Genomic DNA, 20689 nt, shown 5'->3' with positions numbered 1-20689 from the left:
ATTATTCTTTTATATTACTCTAATAAGAAAAGTAAACATTTCTCATCTCGTTTACTCTCTCTCTCTCTCTTGATGTGTTCCTTCCCTCTCTATATATATTCCACTTATCATTTTCTCTTCTATTCTTTCATACTTACATAGCTATCTTACTTCTTCTTTCAAAACTGTTGAAACTAATATAAGCTAAGCTGAGCTATTAGAACTTCAATTAAGCAAAGTAGTGAAGTACATAGCTAAGTAGAGCTTTCATTTATATACACACCAAAATCAAACATGTCTAGCGGAAGCAGATCATCAAGGCAGCGATCTCACTCTTCAAGGATCTCCGACGATCAAATCATCCAGCTTGTTTCCAAGTTGCGCCAACTTGTTCCAGAGATTCGTAACAGGCGCTCCGACAAGGTACATTCTGTTAAAAATATAACTATTCATATATACATATATTTTTTATTAATTTAAATTGTTAAAATAAATAATTTCAAAATTAATAATATTCTTATTATTAGTTCAACATTTTGAAGTAAATATCACACTTACTATTAAGCTAAGCATAGATATATACATTAATGGTGAAGATGCCTGAAAGTTGAAACTAAAAGAATAAAAAAATGAAAGCAATAAAAGATTAAAATAAAGTGAATTTGTAAAATAGTGGCATGATGTATAGTTCGTGCAGCACATGTATTATAATAAGGGATAGTCAGATACTGACCCGTATATTATGGACTAAGCTCCAAACAATTCCAAATTCTATGCACATCGATCTCTTCCATACACTTCAATTCAAACCCTTTGCATTGACCGCTATAATAAATTCAATTCTAAACATAGAAAACCATGTTACGTATAATAAATATAGTGACTGATTGAGTAATTATATATTCAATTTCTTTTTTATATATGGAACATTACTTCAGGTATCGGCTTCTAAGGTGCTGCAAGAGACTTGCAATTACATAAAAAACTTACACAGAGAGGTTGATGATTTAAGCGAGCGTTTGGGTCAGTTGTTATCCACAATTGATGCTGATAGTGCTGAAGCTGCCATCATTAGGAGCCTACTTAGCAACTAATTAATTAATAATAATAATTTTCTGCTTATTCAAGGAGATATATATGTATAATGCAAGAGTGAGTGGTGTACTTGAAATTATTTGGTAGAGAGTGAAGTATGTACCTTCCATATGGCAGGTAGGGCACTTTGTTAAATAGGGTCGTTCTTGAATGAACATTAAGTACTTTGTACTAAAGAAAGCTATATCATCATCATGCCTCTTTTATTGGTAGCGGTTGTTCAATTTTATTTAAGGTTTCTATCTTATAGTTCTGATTTGTACTTCCATGACTTCACCTATCTAGATGTTTCATGTCAGAATTGTAAGACACATGATATATATATTTATATATATGACTTTGGTCAACAATATTTCTTCATCCTCCTCATATATTTTATTAAGTTTAAATAGATTTAGAAAATTAATTTTGGTGAAAACTCAGGTGAAGTCGACTTTATGTGAAGTTGATATTTGAGAGTCGTTATATGAAAATTTAGTTAAATTAGTCAAATCATCTAACGGTTCTAAAATATCACCATTAATTTTTTATTGTAAAATTATGTTCTTAATTTTTATTTTTTAAAAGATTTAGAATTTATAATTTAAAATAAAAAAAATTTGGCTCCCTAGTTGAATTTAATTTAATGTTTGCTTATTTTTATCAAATTAAGAGAGATTATATATATGATGAACAACAATACTAGATTGATCTAAAATAAATGGTATGATGCTAATGCTAATTTAATATGATTTGCTCAAGAGTATACAAGTAACGAAAAGTTGAATGTGTATGGATATGTATGTAAAGATGTTAGAATATAAAAAAAATAGTGTGTGTGTCGGTAAAGTTGGGTTCAAGTTCCCACACTGAGTGTGTTGACGTGAGTGTGATTTGATGAAGTGTTGGACGGTTTGTTAAATAATATGAGAGAGATAGAGATCCACCCTTTTAGACTTTTAGTAACACAAAGTGACAACTACATGAGACAATTTCACACAGAAAAATTAAGTGAATGAGAGATTGGAATGTTGCGGTTATTCAAGGAAGCGTGATGTCGCTTCTTTTGCCCTTTTTCTTTTTCTTCACAGACGATTCATCTACATACTCATAAGTTTCCTTTTCAATTTTCAAAAATAATATTCGTGCACTAAAATAAGCCATTAAAATTAACTATCAATATATTTATATATAAATATATCTATGATTTAATTTATTTGTAATGTGTATTTGTATTTCAACATGTATTTTGTACTGGTGGACGACTTTGTTAATTGATTTTAATGTACACTTAACATTATTTTTCATTTTTTGTTTGGATAGAGTTAGATTAAAGAAGTAGGGGCACAATGATAGAAATGTAATCTTTGAATTTGAATTTAGAGCATTTTTAAATTTTTTACGGTATTTTACACTTTAACATGTCAATGACTAATTATTAAATCTTTGATATTATTTAAATAGATTAATAAATTAATCACTTAATTAATTAAAATTAGTTTCTGATTTTTGAATGAAATTTGACTACTACTTGACCTTAATATTCTTTTATGAATAATTTCTGTATTGCAAAATGAAGTTATATCATCTGAGTCTTGATTATATTGGAGCAAATCTTTTATTTTATTTTTTTATTTTTTATAATAAAAAGATGTTTAATATGATTGTATAGAAAGAAAAGCAAAATACAACAATGTTTGAAATCATATTCTAAAGCAACAAAAAATTCAAATAAAATTATGGAAATAAAAATTACAACAAACTAATTCTGATACAGAATTTAAGCAATACTACTTGTTATTAATTCATATCATCATAAGAAAATCTTAGGAAATAAGACAACCACTCAATTAACCAACGATATAAATTTTATGTATTGATATAAATAATGTTACATTATCACAGAATAGAATGAGAGTTGGTCATTTGGTCTAAGTTGATCAATATGTAGTATACATATATCGTGGATTGTGAAAATATTTTCTTCTTAACTAGTCATTGATTTGGCTTTAATATATACTGTATCTATAATATAGATGTAGTTAATGGATATTCAAATAAGAATAATGTTAAGAACCAATTTTTCTTTCTAACATTAATAATTTTTTTTAAAATTATTTTGTTTATCTTAAATCCTAGATCCTAAATCATAAACTCTTAATTTTACATTCTAAATTATAAATTTTAAACCCTAAAATTAAATAATATTAACTAATTAAAAGTTGGTTGTCTGTAATTTTTTTCAACAAAATGTTGAGCAAAAAGTGTGATATAGTAAAATCTTAGGAGGGAAATAGAATAATAACTTGGTGTATGTAGATATTATGTTTCTGTGGAAAGTACATGCTTATCGTAATTTATAGTATGCATTCTAATATTACTATTAATTAGGAGTGAATTAATGATAAGCCAAACATTTTTTATGGTGTCCTCTCCCATTGCGATTGAACTTTTCAATGAGCCAATTCAATTTCTACCCCTTAAAAACTACCTCTATCTCTTTCATTTCTAGTTTTTATATGTTCCAAATAATTGTAAAATATTTTGCGACTTACAATTTTTTCTTTTCAAGGGAAAGTTAAAATTTTTTTAACTAACAAAGAATGCAACCTTTTTATTTAGTAAAAAACGTTTACTAATTATTATTTTATATTTTAAACTAAAAAAAAATATCAAAATAAGAGATTGAAAATCTTTCATCTCATAAACTAATTTTGAGTGTTAAGTTGACTAATAACTCAATCTTTATATTTGTACTGAGTAAGAAGTTCTCTTTTATTTCGACTATATTATGTATACACTAAAATTAGCTATCAAAAGCAGTCATCAATATTAAATACATATTATAATAATACAGATACATATTTAAAATGAATTATATCATACATATATTTATATACAAATACATTAATAGCTAATTTTAGCAGCTAATTTTAATATAAAAATAATATTTTTATATTAGTTTTATTTTACCCTATATTTATTATATTTTTTACATTAATGTTTCTCATATTTTGTTAAAGTTATTGATAAAAATATGTAATTTTGAAAACAAAAAGCTCACTAGGGCTGAAAAGAAAGGTAACCTACAAATTAAAGTTAATCGAGCAAAGTAGCAAACAATAAATTGGTCAAACTAATTAATTAAATCAAAATAAGAAATTTAATTTTTTTTAGTTGTTCATGGTATTTTTTAATTCGACAGACCAATGACTAATCTGTTTTGGATTTGAACTCCATTTAAATGGATGTTGCTAGTCAATGAGTTGTTACATGCATAAAGTGAGATTCGAATCCCCGATATTTTCTTAAACGAACGAATGAGCATACTACTCGAATAATTCAAGTTGGTTATAAAAATTCTAATTAGGTGTGTCGATTCAAAGCATTATTTAAGAACAACATTTCTAAGTTAGTGGCAAGTTGATAGTATGATATTGCGTCCCAAATTTGAAGGAAAGCAGAAACATGTACGGATATATTATATATGTTGAATGATTAGGTAGCCACAATACTGACACTTTTATTTAATTGTCATGGTTTCTGATTCTGATTTGAAAACAAAGCACTGCAAATAGAAGAAAATGACTAAACATTTTATGACGGATCTGATTGGATCCAAAGCATCTACGATCTCTCAGCTTCGAAAACGATAACTCATGATTGATGACTCTTTAATTCTGCTCAAATCCATGATTAACAATGTCACACTCACTGTCAATAAATAAATTAATATTTTGCCAATTTGTTCACCTTAGTTATATATATAAAAATTAAGGATTTGATGCTTTAAAAAATATGCAACTTCACAATATAAGACAATGTAGTTAGAGAGCCATTGCTGTGTTAGCTAAAATTTTGATTAAAACAGATTTGTCGTCTTAGCATTTTATATCTTTTCTTTGTATTACTGATGGGTATTAATTTTTTTTTTCAATTTTTCTTAAGAATTGAGAGTACAAATCATTTGATTTAGCACTCTAAAATATTTAGAAAATATCGTTTGAATTGACTAAATAACTAATTATCATGTGTCATGATCATAATAAATCTGAAAATTGCAGCTGTAATTACCAACTAGCTCTTCATTTATTCGTAGACCAAGATGATAAGTAACATCTAAAAAAAAGACAACAGTACATTAAGCCACTAATTTTTGGATTTTAGTTAGAAAGAAAAAATCACAAACCCTAGTTTTTTTATTTTTAACTAACATAAAAAAACTAATTTTTATTTATTCAATAGAACCCTAATATATTTCTATAATTTATATTCTTAATCTATATTTCAAATATACTCCTAAACCTTTAATGACATGAATTATCAATTATTGACTAATGTACCAATTAGAATATATTTATTAGACAACATACATAATATAAAATTATTCAAAAATAATTTTAGATCTACTAATAATTATAATTTAAACTAATCTGATCATTCAAATGTTCTTTAATATAATATATCTACTTTTGTTCAATCCATCAATGTGGTTATTATTTGACATTGTTTATAAACATTGAATAAATTAAGTTAAATAACTTCCATTAAATTAATATTACTACCTCTTACTAAATGCTATAGTTATATATATTTAATTTACTTTTTTATTTATAATATATATGAAAATAACAAATGTGAGATTTTATTATTAGCAATTTCTGTTGGTAAAATTGACATTATAAAAAAGAATAACATTAAAAGTTAAAAAACCATGAAAATATGAAGAACAAAAATCTTATTTTTTTGTAAAAAAAAGGAGAAAATAAAAAATGAGTTGAGAAATCGAAATATCACATGTCTAAAATATATATAATATTAGAATCACGTGGCATGCACAAATTTTAACTTTTATAAACTTTTTCCATATTGTGTTCTAATAATTATTTCACAACTGCATATTGAGTTCATGATATAGTACAATTTTGGTTGGGATAAAAAAGGGTATGTTTTTGTGTGAGAGTGTTTGACTATATTGCATGCCGTCCCCATGCATGCATGTGAAGCTATTATCCGAAAGAGATGCACTAACATGCAAGGAAAGGAACCTCAATCAAATAGGGACTCAATTGGAAAACCTATGTCTTTCAATTTCTCAACAAAGTGCCTCACTTATTAGGTAAATTACTTGCATGCACCGGTGTTTCATTAATGTGGTCCAACCATGATTATTCATTTAATTTGTACCTGGCGAATAAGATATATATAAGGCCAAATGATTAAACAACTTAAAGAAGTAATTAAGGGCATTTTTTACTAGGTCCAATTAGTTCAACATACATGCATACTAAAAAAAGCATTATTTAGGAACTTTAATTTTAATAAATTGACAGTCTAAAAACGTTTTATACAATCCTCCAATCATGTTTATTTTTTTAGATAATTATTTATATTATTAATATAAAATGTAATTCTTTTTGCAAACGTAATGTTATATATGCGATTAAATGTACGTTTACAATGCATTAAAATTAAAATTCTTATTTATACATAAAGATTTTTCTCTTTCTCTTATACATAAAAAAATTGAGAAATTTAGATATTTCGAAGAGTACTAACTAGCTCTGGATTCAAATCACATTTTGCACTTAACCACAACTAATCCATATGTCCAAGAAAAAAAAAACACAACTAATCCATTGATTCTTTAACATTAGTCAATTTGGACCTTCATTTAGTTTTACTCAATCTTTAGGTTAGTTATACCTAGATTTTTCATTGTGGATGTATAATTTATCTGGACAAAAAATTTGTAGATATTTGCTGACGGACAAACTATACAGTGACTAACATCCACAAAAATAGTTAGTAATTTTGTAAATCAATTTAGGTTGATATAATAATTAATTTATTTAAATAAGTATTGAAAATTCGAATCTCATTTTATTTATATAACTATTCATTAGACAACAAAAAATCCTTAAATTTTGGGACGTGAAAAAATAACTGTCAAACGAGATAGACTAGTCCATTTAGACTTGGTCCGTTAAATCCATGGGTTAAATAGACTGAACTATTTAAGTCCGCTTCATTCACGTACAGTAAATTTTCAGTTCGGACTATTTATGGTCAGTTTGATTGGTTAAACGGACCAATTTATTTATTCTTTTATTTTATTTTTAAAAATATATTTTGATCAAACAAATTACTTTTAAATCAAAAATTTTAAATAAATAATATTTTTTAATTGATGAGTCAGATTGAGAGAAATATTAACTAAAAATATTATTTTTTTAAAAAAATAATAAAACAAAAATAGATCACCCATTTAACTCGTCATTTTTTTTGGATTAATCGGACTCCAACTTATGTAACTTAAAAATTTAAACAGACTTAATTTAAACGATAAAATTCGCTCATTTATAATAAACAGACTGATCTGAAATTTTAACTCCCGAGGTGATGATAACCGTAAGGATGCAATAAGAAGTTTCTTGTTGTTATAGTATTAGAGCCGTATTTTGCTTTCATTAAGACGCCAACTACCACATACTATTCCCCACCAATCAAATGATGAAAAAACGGGACTCATGCATTCAAACAATAATCAACACCGTCATTCAAATATTCAACTTTACGCGCGTGTAATCCACTTCCACTCTCACTACCTTTTCTTTTTGTCAAAATAATAATAATGTCTCCAAATATGACCAACAAAACATGATCCTACTTTGGATTGGTTCGCCGCTCTCTTTCATTCATCTCTGCAAGTAACACAATTCTGCTTCAGTTAACAGTACCTGTTTCACCAATTTCAATCTTGCTTCACTCTTTCAGGGTACTTTTACTTTCACTACCTTTGATTTTCCATAATGGTATTTTTTTCTTCTTCCAATTTTTAAGGCCTTGTTTGGTTACATGTCCTTGTTCTGTTCAGTGCCTCACTTCTTCATGATCAAATCAATCTGGGAATTTTTTTAAAAGCTTGTTAATTGTGGATTCTTTTGATCCTTGATGATCAAACCCAATTGGGGATTTTGGGATTTGGAACAGTTTGCATTGGTTGTTGGTGGTGTTTGTGAGTTTGGACATTGATGTTATGTTCCCTTTTCATGTCAGGACCTGATTTGTGATTAAATAGCAAATAATCAAATTAGTAATTAAAAAGTTAAAAACTTTGTGATTTGAGCATTGTTTTGTGTGCTGAAATTGAGGCTCATATGTGTTTGGGACCACTACATGTTTTTGGAATTCAGCATCTAGTAAGATAGCTAGATAGATAATGTTTTTAACTCTTGTGCTTATCTTCATTGTTTGTTACTTTGTTCATTCTTGAACTAAGCTCATGAGTAATGAGTTTCTCAAGTGACATTAATAAATTTCCTTGCAGGGTTATTCACTCTCTATTTTGTTCTAATCACTTGTTAAGGTTTTGACCTACATTGCTTTCTGCAGGTTTGTTGAATTGAATCAAGGTTCATTTTTGTTTTCCTTCCAAATTGAGAAATTTTTTATTCACTTCGCAACTATGTATCCTGGTGGTTACACTGCTGAAGTTACAAGCTTATCCCCAAGCGCTACAGAAAAGGATGTGCACAATTTCTTCACATATTGTGGCATAATTGAGAATGTCGAAATCATCAGGCAATGTTTCTCAACCTTTTATTCACTGATAAAAGTATATTATACTGAAATTGAATCATTTTTGCTAGTTTTTGTGATCAAGTGTTGACTTCGATTAGATTGTATAGTTTGGTATTCATGGTTCTATAAAAAATGTTGGGAAGTCACAACTTTCTGCATTTTTCTTTATGTAGGTTGCATATTGAGTTTCTACCAAGTCTTGATATTAATATAATTTTTAAACAATATAAATGAAATGAGTAGCTATCGGTATTCTTGGAATACGTATTTTGAATATGTTTTAAGATCATACAAGTATTTCTGGTGTGATGGACGATTATACGAACTTGTGATATTTGTCTACAAGACAATGCGAGTAAGTCGCAAATGTTAATACTGGTAGAATATTATCCCTCAATTTGAGAGAGACATTAGTGTTTCTATATTGGAGGATGTGTTTATGTCCATTACTTTATATTTGATAGATTCCAGATTATCTCAAATTTGCTGTTGTTTTGAGCTTCCTTTGCTATATATACTTTTGCAATGTATTGAGCTATTGCGCAATATGTCTATTCAAAGGTTTTTCATTACTAATTGCTGCTGTTACAATTAAGGAAGTCATAGATTTCTCTTTCTAATTTACATTGCCATAATGTTTATTCTTTTCTGAATAATAAGATAAATAAAAATCAGCATGCTGAAATAGACTATTTTAAAGATGTTGATATGGGTTTGTTCACTTCACTCCACAGTTCTGTTGAATATAAAGAATGTATACTTGTAAGTTGCAAGATTCAAATGATATCATGGAAATAATAATAGGAAGAACTTCTTCTTGTCATTGTCAAGATACAGATCCGATGAATGTTCATCCACTGCATATGTGACTTTTAGAGATGCTTATGCCTTGGAAACTGCATTGTTGCTGAATGTAAGTTGTTTACCCTGTTGCTTCTTTGATCACTTTGTGAATATCACGGATCGAATTTGGCGTAATATACCATAGATTTCTTTCTCTTGAATTTCTACTAATGCGCGCTACATAAATATCATTTTTAGTTGATGCTGATTTGTTTACCATTGAAGTGCAAGATGAATATGAAACCTCTTCAAATCACTTTCAAGTTCTGTCTGATCAAGCTAATAATTGACTTTTAGTTCAGCATGTAAATATTAATAACCCTTGTTAATATTAATTTGGATTAACATGTAATGAAAGTTATTAATCTAAAGGTGGTTGATGCATCACTCTCTCACTTTACAATCCAAATCCTTTGGTATTCTTGAATGATGTTTGCTAGCCTGCATATTTTGGTGCAATGCAATTTCAGGGATCCATGATTTTGGACCAATGCATATGCATTTCGCGTGGTGCAGATTACATCGATGACTGCCATAATTGGAACAGCCATGAATCAAAGCCTGAATACAACGTTACAACCTCAGAAGTATGCTTGAAATTCTTCCTTAGGAATAATGTCTTTGTGTTTAGTTTGACCAAGTTGATATTCAACCATTAATTAACACTGTTTTCTTCAACAGGACATGCATATGGATAAGTTTGTTTCTTCCCCTGGAGAAGCACTAGTTATGGCGCAGGAGGTCGTAAAAACAATGGTAGCTAAGGGATATGTCTTGGGAAAAGATGCATTTGTCATGGCAAAATCATTTGATGAATCTTACAGTGTATCATCTACTGCGGCGACCAAGGTTGCCGAACTCAGCAGTAAAATTGGGTTAACTGACATAATCAATTCTGGTTCCGAAACCTTTAGATCCGTCGATGAGAAGTACCATGTTACAGACATCACTAAATCAGCTGCAACTGTGACCGGAACAACAGCTATAGTAGTGGCAACAGTTACAGGGAAAGCCGCTGTGGCGACCAGTAATGCCATTGTCAACAGCAAATACTTTGCAAAAGGGGCTCTCTGGGTTTCAGACATGTTGAGCCGTGCCTCGAAAGCTGCCGCTGATCTCGGGCAGCATGGGAAGTGAAACTCCAAAGATGTAAATTGATCTCATATATGTTCAACTGTTGTATGTACTCAAAATAAACCAATAGAAATGCTTGTGTTATTGATCTAAGCTATAGAGTATGAGGATTGAACTTGTTTGTGTATCATTTTTAGAAATCAGAGAAAAATGTAGAGTTTGTGTTACATACATTGTTCCTTGTAAGTGTTGCATAATGTTAAACTAATGTTCATGTCTGAATTTTGGAGCATATTAAGAGACATGAAAGGTGATGCAGAGAAAATATTCAATGCAGGTAAAAAAACACTCTGATACCATGTTATGAATCATAACGAGAAGTTGAATATGGTAAGAAAGTTGAATACACAAGCAGATTGTAACTTTATATATAGGGTGATAAATATTAAATTTTTAACAAACAGTATAATATTCCCTAGCTTGCTACATAAAAGATGATTAATTTTAGATTCAAGTAGATTTGTTGAATCAAGACATCAACCATCTTTTTCATGATGCATAACACAACCGGTTGTTACTTTTCAAATCATTAGCATTCAACAATCTTACATAATAACATGTGAACTAATTTCTAATATTTTTATGCTGCAACAGGTTGATTCCTTGCCAACCACACTCTTATACTTTTATGGTCATCTTAGCCAACATTATCTCATTGAATAAAACTAGATATTCATCATGCTCTTTACATCCCAACCACTACTTTGCCCTTTCCAACCTTGCTTTTTGCAATAATTAAATAAATAAAAAGCTTAGTTGCATCCATCTCAATTAATTGATTGTTCCTTTTCCCTTGATTCATTCCAACAGATTAACAAAACCATATTTGTGCTAAGTTTTACCTTGATAACATCAACATGCATCCTTGCCCATGTATATGTAGTGGTTGGATTCTTTGTCCTAGAGGACACTACTACTTAAGGAATTATATTAATTTAGTGAAATTTTCAAAATTACATGAAAGTGACAAGTCATTAGATATAACAACTCTACACTTTTCATCATCATCATCATCATCAAACAACTAAATCTTGTTCAAGCTAATTTGTAAGGGTGAAAGTTGAGAAATTATCATTTGCATTGCATCATGGTGCTTTAAGTACAAAAGTTTCAATAACCATTTTCTCCAAATAAAGTAGCATACCAAAAAAGCAAAAAGTCTTATTTGAAAGAAAAGCTACTAAATTATTTAATATATTGTTTTTTCATACAAAGTCTTCAAAGTTGTGATGCACTCTTCCTTTTAATGTCAAAACTGTCCATATCAATTGGGGTCACTGACAAATAACAAATTGACAATGTTAGGTGAATTTGTGAACGTATATAAAAGAAAAATGTACCAACCTTGTGTATTCTACATCTAACACTATTATATCATCCACATAAATAAGCAATTGCCACCTTCAACCATTAACTGCACTGTAACTATCATCTACCCTTAGCCACCTAAATGGATTGTGATTTGATTGGACAGCAAAGGAGACATGTAAACAATGGAATTTTTTCACTTGCCAGTATATGAACACATGTATATGATTAAAAGAAGACATAATTAGTAGGTATAAGGGGAAATAAAGGTTACCCATTTGGCACAAATCATTTGTATCATTCAGGTGTTCCTTAGTGGTGATTTATCTTTTGGATGGCACAACATGGAGTTTCAATTCTAAATTCCATGATCACATTCACATCAATTTGTTAGAAATTTATCATATAAGAATATGAATTTAAATTCTTATCGATGTAAAGTTTGTTTATATACTTACTCAGTCGTGTATATGTCTTAGTCTTGTACATTATTTTTTTAGGTTTCTCACGATATCTTCTAACTCGACAAGTCAATAATTAATTCGCAGCAGATCTGAACTCCACTCAAGAGTTTATCGTTGGCCAATAGATTTCTGAATACACAAGACGGGATTCTAACTCCCAACACTTACTTAATCAGAGAAATAAATTGATCATTCAACCAATCCAAATTGATTAGTCATAGTTTTGTACATTATCTAATATCGAATTCGTCTAACCTTTTGATATACCTAAACTAAAATACAATTTCTTCTTTCATTTTGATTAATATGGTAACAAATCTTGTGATGATGAATGGAAACTAGTCTAGAGAACCCTCTTTTCAAATTTTAAGCGCCTTTTCTGTAGTATATAGTATATATAGTAGCTATGAACTGTGGTTGATACCTGAAGTCAAATTTGGAGATTCTTCTTGTCTTTGGGAGTTTAGGACCATGTGGCCTATGCTGTGTCGTTTTGTTACTTATTTCCAAAGCAACGGACTAAAAGTTCAACTTATTTTAAACTTGATGTAGAAGAATCATAAACAATACAACATAGACAGACTAACCTTAAAATCAGAATCATAAAGAACTAACTAATCTTATGAAACATCTTTTAACTTCAAAAATATTTTATTGTATGCTTTTGAAAGTTGTTAGTGCAGAAATAGTCTATTATCAGTTATTATAGTAATTGTTATTTTTTAAGAAGGATAGTGGATATACATTCACATCACATGATTTGACTCAACTACAAACTTCTTTGGCCCGATTTGACCAACTAGTATGCTATTTTATGCCACCACTTAACATGAGTATATATATATAAAATCCAAGAAAATATGAGTTGGTGAAAGCAGAGAATCAATATATAGCAAAAAGCACACACTTAGTCACTTACCATCTGCAGATAAATTGGGACCTAACAAAATTTTATATGATTAATTCTTCTATAACCAAGAAAGTCAGAAACTGTGATCCAATATAGGAGGCTGCAAAAAATGTGCTACCTACAAATGATACTGTGAATGATAAATTTGGTAGCACAAGGAAAATCATGGTAATTGAATTGAGCTCATAAGTCCAGAAATCATTCCTCATTCAAGACCTCTAATGTATTGATGTGGTAACTCAACATTACATCTTTGAAATTGTAAAAAGGAGAATTCATCTTGAAGTAAAAGAATGCACATATACTAACTAAATTAGTAATTCACTTTACATGAAAAGGAAATTTCATACAATACAACCCAGAATTCTTTCTTTCTTTGTATTTTTATTTTTATTGGATTTTTTTTTATGTGTGGAATGGAAAATTAAAAAAGTGTACACTATGCAACAAGCTGCAGTGGTTGTGCAAAAAGAGACAAATTAGAACACAATATTTCACTCTTTCTATTGCACAATTCCATGATCTTCACTAATAGTATCAAGCATGCTAAAAAAAGTTCACTATACAACAAAATCTCACAGAGAAAATAAAGGACTAAAAACTCAAAAAAAGAAAAGGTCTTTATGTAAGTATCACCTGGAAGTATATGAAACTAATAGCAGCAATTGGGGCAACGAATTAGTCCATTTTCATTGCAATCAGGGCAACGTTGGAATCCACCATCATCACAATCACAATCTCGTTGCTCTTCTTCTTCATGATAACCTTCATAGTAGATTTTACAGCTTCCAGAACATGTTTCACAAGGAACAAATCTAACATCACCACATACCTCACAAACTTTCTCTTCAATCCTCTCACAACATTCCAATTTCTTCTCAAGCTTCCCATCTTCATGCAATCTCTGAATCTCTTCAGCTCCACCAATGTAGTTCCTCCCAACAAACACCTTTGGCAACCCTCCACCACTATATGCATCACCAAGAAGTTCTTTCAGCTCCTCCTTGAACCCCGAATGCATCGAAACATCCCTCTCATCCATCCTTAAATGCATCCCTTTGAGGATCATCCTCACCTGGCAACAATCCTCATAAGTCTTCCTCACCCCACGAAGGCTTGTGAAGTACAACACAACTTTTTCCTTTCCACAAGAAGAAGGATGAACAACAAGATCAACATCCTTCGAATTCGAAACTACTCGATCATCGTCACCCCCTCCTCCTCTGCCTTTGCTCTTCTTATTGGATACTTGTTTCTCTTCATCACACAATGTTGATGGCCTAAGGTGAAAAGGGCTTTCAGGTGATAGCTGCATCAATGATTTTCTAAAAGATGCAATGACTTCAGGATCAAACTCTGAGATTGCAGGGTTGAGTCTTGCTTCTTCTTCACTCATTCTAATCCACAATGACCTTGGTGGATCATCAACAAGGGCTTTTGATACTGGAGTTCTAAGTTCTGCTTGGACATCATCATCAACATCATCATCATCATCATCATCACCCTTGATATCAAAAGAGAAGCTCTTGAAGTGATTTGGTGACCTGTAAGGGCTTGTGTCTTCAAGCCCTGCCATCAATTCCCATGTGTTGATTGTTTCAGGTTCACCAGGTGGTGTTCTTGTTGGTGTTTTAGGAACAACTTTTGTCAACTTTTGCTCAATCATGTTGGACCAAGTCTTGGCTTCAACCAACTCCATTGAAAACTCTTCCTTCTTCTTAATCCCCTCCTTCTCTTTCTCTGGGATGAAGCTTGTTCCATGATCAAACCTGAAACTCTCACTGTTTGTAAGCATTTCTTTAGATGAAGGCTTTGGAGCAGGGGGATTGAGCTTCATGCTGTCTAGGGTGGTGGATTTGAGTGCCACAACATGGTAGTTATCACCTTCAGCTTGTGGAGGATGATGAACATGCATTGAGTAGCTTCTGGAAACAGGAGAATATGGAGCATTGCAATGGCGGCAACGTTTCTTTTGCTTGGAACTAGCACAACCCATGATCACAAAAAACAAAAATAATAAATTTTGACCATAAAAGAATAATTTTTTAAAACAAAACTCAAACTTTGAGGTTTCAATTTTGGTGTGCCATTAAAGACTTACAGCAAAATTGAGAACCATGGAATGATCAATGATCAATGATCCACAGAATGGCGATTGCCGATTGTGGAAAGAAAAAGGGTGAAAAAAATTAAATAAAACAAGGCAATTCATCAATCACCATGTGTGCAAAAAACAAACCCACAATTTGGTTTTTTTTTTTTTAATGTTGTTTTGTTCCAATGAGAGAGGAACAGAAAAAAATGGGAAAAAGGAGTCTGAAACTGAAGAAAAATCTGCAGAAAGAGAAATGGGAAAGGAAGGATTTGGAAAGTGAATTGCTTAAAGGTCAAAGAAACGAGGCTGAGGGATTGATCAAGATCACCACTTTGATCCCACACAGTTTTTCTTTCTCTCTCTTGAATTTTGGAGAGAGAGAGAGAGAGAGAGGAAATGAACAACAAGAACAGCAGGAATGAATGAGTTGCTAAATTTTAAGGATGCCACTTACATTGATTTATACGATGAAATACTTCCATTTTCTCTTGAAAAATATTCACGCAGTCCAAAATAGGGGGAAATTACAAAAGTTTTAGTTTTCTTTATGACTTAATTTTATTTTGGATAAGGTGATTAACTGATTATCCGTTATCCGCTTAAAATTAGTTAGTATAATTTTTATATAAAAAAGTTGACATATAAACACGAATATTTTCGCGTAATATTAATGGTTGAGTCAAATTTATTAAATTATTAACAAAATTTTAATGTATACTTTTTATAAAATCTATGGGCATGGTACATAATTTAAAAGAAGTATTTGAGGTTAGAGTTAATTTTTTATTTTTGGTGTTGGTCAATAAATAATATTGTAAATTATATAAAAAAAATCGAAAGTGTCCTTAAGGTTTAACGTACTCTATTAAAATTTAGTAGAAAAATTTTACTATTTATAATTTTTCTGTGATCAATTAATTTATTCGAGTAATCTAGCGTCATTGTGTCAACTTGATCACCATAGCAGCAAATGCTACTATCACGAATTCACGGCTAGCAATCAACTTGAGAAAGAAAACACAATAATCAGTTTTAATAAAAAAGATGTGCAGGTTAAGACTGAAAGTTGTGCAAAAAATTTAGTTGAGAGATTTTTGGCAGATAAATCATTCTCAAACAGTATTGTGAAGGCTGCTATGTATTTTATATGGAGGCAATCGGAGGGTTTTAAAGTGATAGATCATGGAGGAAATATATTTCAATTCTTTTTTGGAGATGAGAAGGATATGCTTCGTATTGAGAGGAGTGCTCTTTGACTATTCAAAAACTACATCCTGAATCTTAGAAGATGGAAGGAGAATGAGAATAATGCAGAAATATATATTGTCCACGTGCCGATATGAATATAAATTTGGGGTTTGCCAGAACAATTTAAGACTAAAGAATTAAGACAAAAGATAGAAGGCTCATTTGGAGAGGTGCTAGATGTTAATATCTTTTACGTTCGAGGCAAGAAGTATAGCATTGCTAAAATCCAGGTAAATTTGGATGTAACAAAACCACTCAGAAGATATGTCAAGCTTGCTGGTCCCAAAAACCAACAACTTGAAGTTCCACTAAACTATGAACAGATCGACACCTTTTACAATTGTAGATTCATTGGACATGAGACAAGAGCTTGCAATTTTCAAATTGAAAATTCGTTGAAGGGAAAGGTGGAAGAAGAAAAGTGGGAGCAGTGGTTGAAAGCCGACCAGACGAAAAGAAGAGAGAGTGCTACGAAGGATAATCCTAATACTAATCTGCCTAAAGAGAAAGACAGCTCATAGAATAGGGTCAAAAAGTCAACTCTAGTAAACTTAATTAAGGGACTGGCCAATCTATCAATGCAGTTTGGGGAAGAGAAGGGAGTAGTGAGGAAGAAGAAGATATGAACAATGCTATCGTTCAAAAGAAGACACAAACAACAAACTATTTTCCACAAATTAGTACCGGTTCAGAAATAGAAAGAAACAATACTGAAGAAAGAGACGAAAAAGAATATTCTAAGGGGATTGAAGCAACAACATGCTTTGTATTTAGGGAACAAGGGTAGCAGCTTACACAATCTACCAACAAGAGACAAAACTTAAAGCAACTAGTAAGAAAAACTATCACAGTATTAGGAGTTAAGAGGAGTTTACAAAGAGAAAGGATCCCACTCAATAAAAAGAAATTATGCTCAGAGGAAAAGGTGCAAGCAGAAGAGGGAGAGGGTGCCACTCTACAATGGGCACCCAATGACCCATGAAGATGATGATGTTGAACTGTCGGGGTATGAAAAATTTTCTAACAGTTCACAACATACACAGAATCTCTAGATCTCATTCTCCTGAGGTAATATTTTTATGTGAAACTAAGAATATTACCACGAATGTTACAACTCAATGCAACAAAGTAGGTTTTCAGCACTTATATTGTGTGGATCCTATGGGTCAATCTGGTGGGTTAGTGCTGGCACGGAAGGATAATGAAGTTGTCTTAATTTTTTTTAGCGATGAGTTCTTTATTTTCTTTGAGTGGACAGATGAGATCCTACCAAATAAAAGAAATAAAAAGTAGTTGCTGTTCATTTACATTGTAATGATAACATTCGATTTAATCAATACCAAAGAATTATTGAGCTCAAAATGACAGCTAGCCCCTACTTTCTTGTGATAGGCGACTTTAATGTCATCTCCACCTATCATGAGAAAAAGAGAGGAAGAATGAAGTCAGCCTCATCAATAGAGGCTTTTAATAACTTCATTAGTGATGGTGATTTGATGGACTTGGGATTTAAAAGGAGAAAAATCACTTGGTACAATAAACAATACAGTGACAACCTAATTATGGAACGACTCGATAGATGCCTCTCTACACATCATTTCAGAGCAAATTACCCACAAGCAACAATCCTACATTTAGATGATATAGACTCTGACCGTTGCCCTTTGATGCCACTGGCGGACAGGGAGGAGCACAAGACAAAAAGAAGATTCCAATTTTAGAAAAGATGGTGTGACAATGAGGAAGTTCTTAATATGGTGAAAGAAACATGGAGGACTGAATTTAATGGCTCTCCAATGTTTAAGCTATTCTCTAAACTGAAAAAATGCAGGCATATTTTAGTAGAATGACAGAAGTCTGGTTCTAGCAATTCGCAAAAGCTAATCTCTAATATGAAAAATCAATTGGAGTTGAAAAAATTAAAGGGACAGAGGCACAAGATCAACTATTTTACAGCTAAAAGAAGAATTAGCTGAAGCTTACTTATAGGAGGAGAAATTTTGGAAGGAAAAAACTAGAATTCAATGGTTGAAATGGGGTGACCAAAACACAAAATTCTTTTCATGCTAAATTTCAAAGTAGAAATAAAAAATATAAGATTTTCATACTACAAGACAGTTCGAATAATTTCAGCATAGATCCTAGAGGCATTGCCTGAATTGCCACTGAGTACTTTAAGGAGTTGTTCACTTCTTCTAACCCCATGTTCTGCCTCGGCATAACTGCAATTTTTGGAGAGAAAAATTGATGATGATACTAATCGAATACTTACTAGAAGTGTTTCGGAGGAAGAGATCAAGAAAGCTACATTCTCCATTAATCCTTTCTCAGCCCCAGGAGATGATGGATTCACTGCAAAGTTTTATCAACATTATTGGGAGATTATTAAAGGTGATCTATGTAGTGTCATTAAGAGCTTTTTTTCTGGAGGTCGAATGTTAAGGGCATTCAATCACACTCATATTTGCTTAATCCTGAAGGTGCAAGGCACAAAAAACATGAGCCAAGTTCGCTCTATTAGCCTCAGTACGGTCCTCTATAAGATTATATCCAAGATTCTTGTCTACGGAATGTAAGGTATTTTGGATAAAATCATAAGTGCTAACCAGAGTGCATTTATTAAAAGTTTGCCTGATCAGTGATAATATACTAATAGCTCATGAGTTTATGCATTTTTTGAAAAACAAGAACCATGGTGATCATGAGATGGCAGTGAAGTTTGACATAAGCAAGGCTTACGATTGGATTGAATGGTGTTTTGTTTGGAAGTCATGGAGAAGTTAGGCTTTTGCTCTAAATGAATTGATTGGAGCAAGAAATGTGTTACCACTATGTCATACTCTATTACTGTGGATGGTCATCCTCATGGTTACTTTAAACCATACAGGGGATTGAGGCAAGGCGATCCCCTTTTCGCCTATCTGATCTTTTCATTCTTTGTGTAGAAGGGCTTTTTCATCTACTCCACAAAGGAGAACAGAGGAAAGAGATCTCAGGTCTATGACTCAATGGTAGATATCCTACGATTAGTCATTTATTCTTTGCAAATGACTCAATCCTGTTTTGCAAAGCTAATATCCAAGAATGCCAAAGATTGCTAAAGATTTTGGAAGACTATAGAAAAGTTAGTGGGCAACTTATTAACTTCTCGAAGTCTTCAGTATTCTTTAGCAAAAACACCCCAACACAGACTAGAGATACGCTAGCTGAATCTCTACAAATTTCACATGTGGATAGATAGAATAACTACCTGGAACTTTTAGCAGTTGTACATACATCTAAGAGGCAGACTTTCAATTTTATTAAAGAAAATGTGGAAAAAAAGCTGTAAATATGAAAGAGATCTCTCCTATCCGTTAGTGGCATAGAAATTTTGGTGAAGGCGGTAGCTACTGCAGTTCCTATCTATACATTGAGCTACTTTAAGCTTTCTGATTCATTGCTTGAAGAAATACAAAAGAAGATTCTAAGTTTCTGGTTGGGTCAGAAAGGCTCAGAAAGGAGACTACAGTGATTTAGATGGGATATAATTTGTAGAGAGAAGAAATATGGGGGCTAGGTTTTAAGGATCTTAAAGCGTTCAATTTAGCTATGCTAGCCAAGCAAAGTTGGAGGATTCTTACCAAGCCTGAGTCCCTAATAAGCAAAATCTACAAAAAAAAAAGATATTTTAAATATTCCTCTTTTCTACAAGTTCTAACAGGGCTTGGAGAAGTCTACTAGACGGAAGGATAATTCTGGAGGAAGGAATCGAATGGAAGGTGAGAACAGACAATCGAATTAAGATATTTGAAGATCCATGACTAAAAAAGCTTAATCCTATTTCAAACTACCAATAAAACAATCACAATCCAAACATGGTATAGGTAAATCAACTTATCAACAACTCCAGATAGTGACAAAAAGAATTAGTCAAAACCATATTCAGAACTGATATTGCTACTGAGATCTTACAAACATCTATTTCAGAAGATGGAGGAAGATAGCATTACTTGAAAGTGGGAATGAAACAGACACTACTCGATGGTTTCTAGGTACCGTACTGCTTTC

At 31.4% G+C, this 20689-nt stretch overlaps 3 protein-coding genes across 5 annotated transcripts; 2 read left to right on the top strand and 1 right to left on the bottom strand.

Moving 5' to 3' along the window:
• Positions 1–132: 132 nt before the first annotated feature.
• LOC112794467 (transcription factor PRE6-like) lies at positions 133–1410 on the top strand. The gene is made up of 2 exons (XM_025836476.2): positions 133–402; positions 918–1410. The coding sequence occupies exons 1-2, from the start codon at positions 274–276 to the stop codon at positions 1071–1073; spliced, it is 285 nt and encodes a 94-aa protein (XP_025692261.1). The 5' UTR covers positions 133–273; the 3' UTR covers positions 1074–1410.
• Positions 1411–7449: 6039 nt separating this feature from the next.
• On the top strand, positions 7450–10836 carry LOC112797773 (binding partner of ACD11 1). Of its 2 annotated transcripts, XM_025840857.3 has the most exons (5): positions 7450–7831; positions 8449–8637; positions 9475–9550; positions 9951–10067; positions 10162–10836. In XM_025840857.3, exons 2-5 carry the CDS (start codon positions 8522–8524, stop codon positions 10615–10617), a joined length of 765 nt encoding a protein of 254 aa, XP_025696642.1. In that variant the 5' UTR covers positions 7450–7831; positions 8449–8521; the 3' UTR covers positions 10618–10836. The 2 variants fall into 2 exon arrangements, with proteins under 2 accessions (XP_025696642.1, XP_029153840.1); XM_029298007.2 differs by lacking the exon at positions 7450–7831 and having other exon boundaries at positions 8241–8637.
• Positions 10837–13638: 2802 nt separating this feature from the next.
• On the bottom strand, positions 13639–15864 carry LOC112797772 (uncharacterized protein At3g28850). 2 transcript variants are annotated; one of them, XM_025840856.3, is made up of 2 exons: positions 15398–15862; positions 13639–15278 (listed from the first exon to the last, which is right to left on the bottom strand). In XM_025840856.3, the coding sequence occupies exon 2, from the start codon at positions 15209–15211 to the stop codon at positions 13949–13951; it is 1263 nt and encodes a 420-aa protein (XP_025696641.1). In that variant the 5' UTR covers positions 15212–15278; positions 15398–15862; the 3' UTR covers positions 13639–13948. The 2 variants fall into 2 exon arrangements, with proteins under 2 accessions (XP_025696641.1, XP_025696640.1); XM_025840855.3 differs by having other exon boundaries at positions 13639–15864.
• Positions 15865–20689: the final 4825 nt, after the last annotated feature.

Source organism: Arachis hypogaea, chromosome 4 (assembly GCF_003086295.3).
Source record: "Arachis hypogaea cultivar Tifrunner chromosome 4, arahy.Tifrunner.gnm2.J5K5, whole genome shotgun sequence".
Lineage (NCBI taxonomy): Eukaryota > Viridiplantae > Streptophyta > Magnoliopsida > Fabales > Fabaceae > Arachis > Arachis hypogaea.
This window is presented reverse-complemented; position numbering and strand designations above follow the sequence as displayed.

Coding starts and splice junctions, on each gene's coding strand:
- LOC112794467 (XM_025836476.2), top strand. CDS start 274: ATGTCTAGCGGAAGCAGATCATCAAGGCAGCGATCTCACTCTTCAAGG. Junction 403..917: donor GTAACAGGCGCTCCGACAAG/GTACATTCTGTT, acceptor ACATTACTTCAG/GTATCGGCTTCTAAGGTGCT.
- LOC112797773 (XM_025840857.3), top strand. CDS start 8,522: ATGTATCCTGGTGGTTACACTGCTGAAGTTACAAGCTTATCCCCAAGC. Junction 8,638..9,474: donor GAGAATGTCGAAATCATCAG/GCAATGTTTCTC, acceptor GTCAAGATACAG/ATCCGATGAATGTTCATCCA. Junction 10,068..10,161: donor ACAACGTTACAACCTCAGAA/GTATGCTTGAAA, acceptor TTTCTTCAACAG/GACATGCATATGGATAAGTT.
- LOC112797772 (XM_025840855.3), bottom strand. CDS start 15,292: ATGGGTTGTGCTAGTTCCAAGCAAAAGAAACGTTGCCGCCATTGCAAT.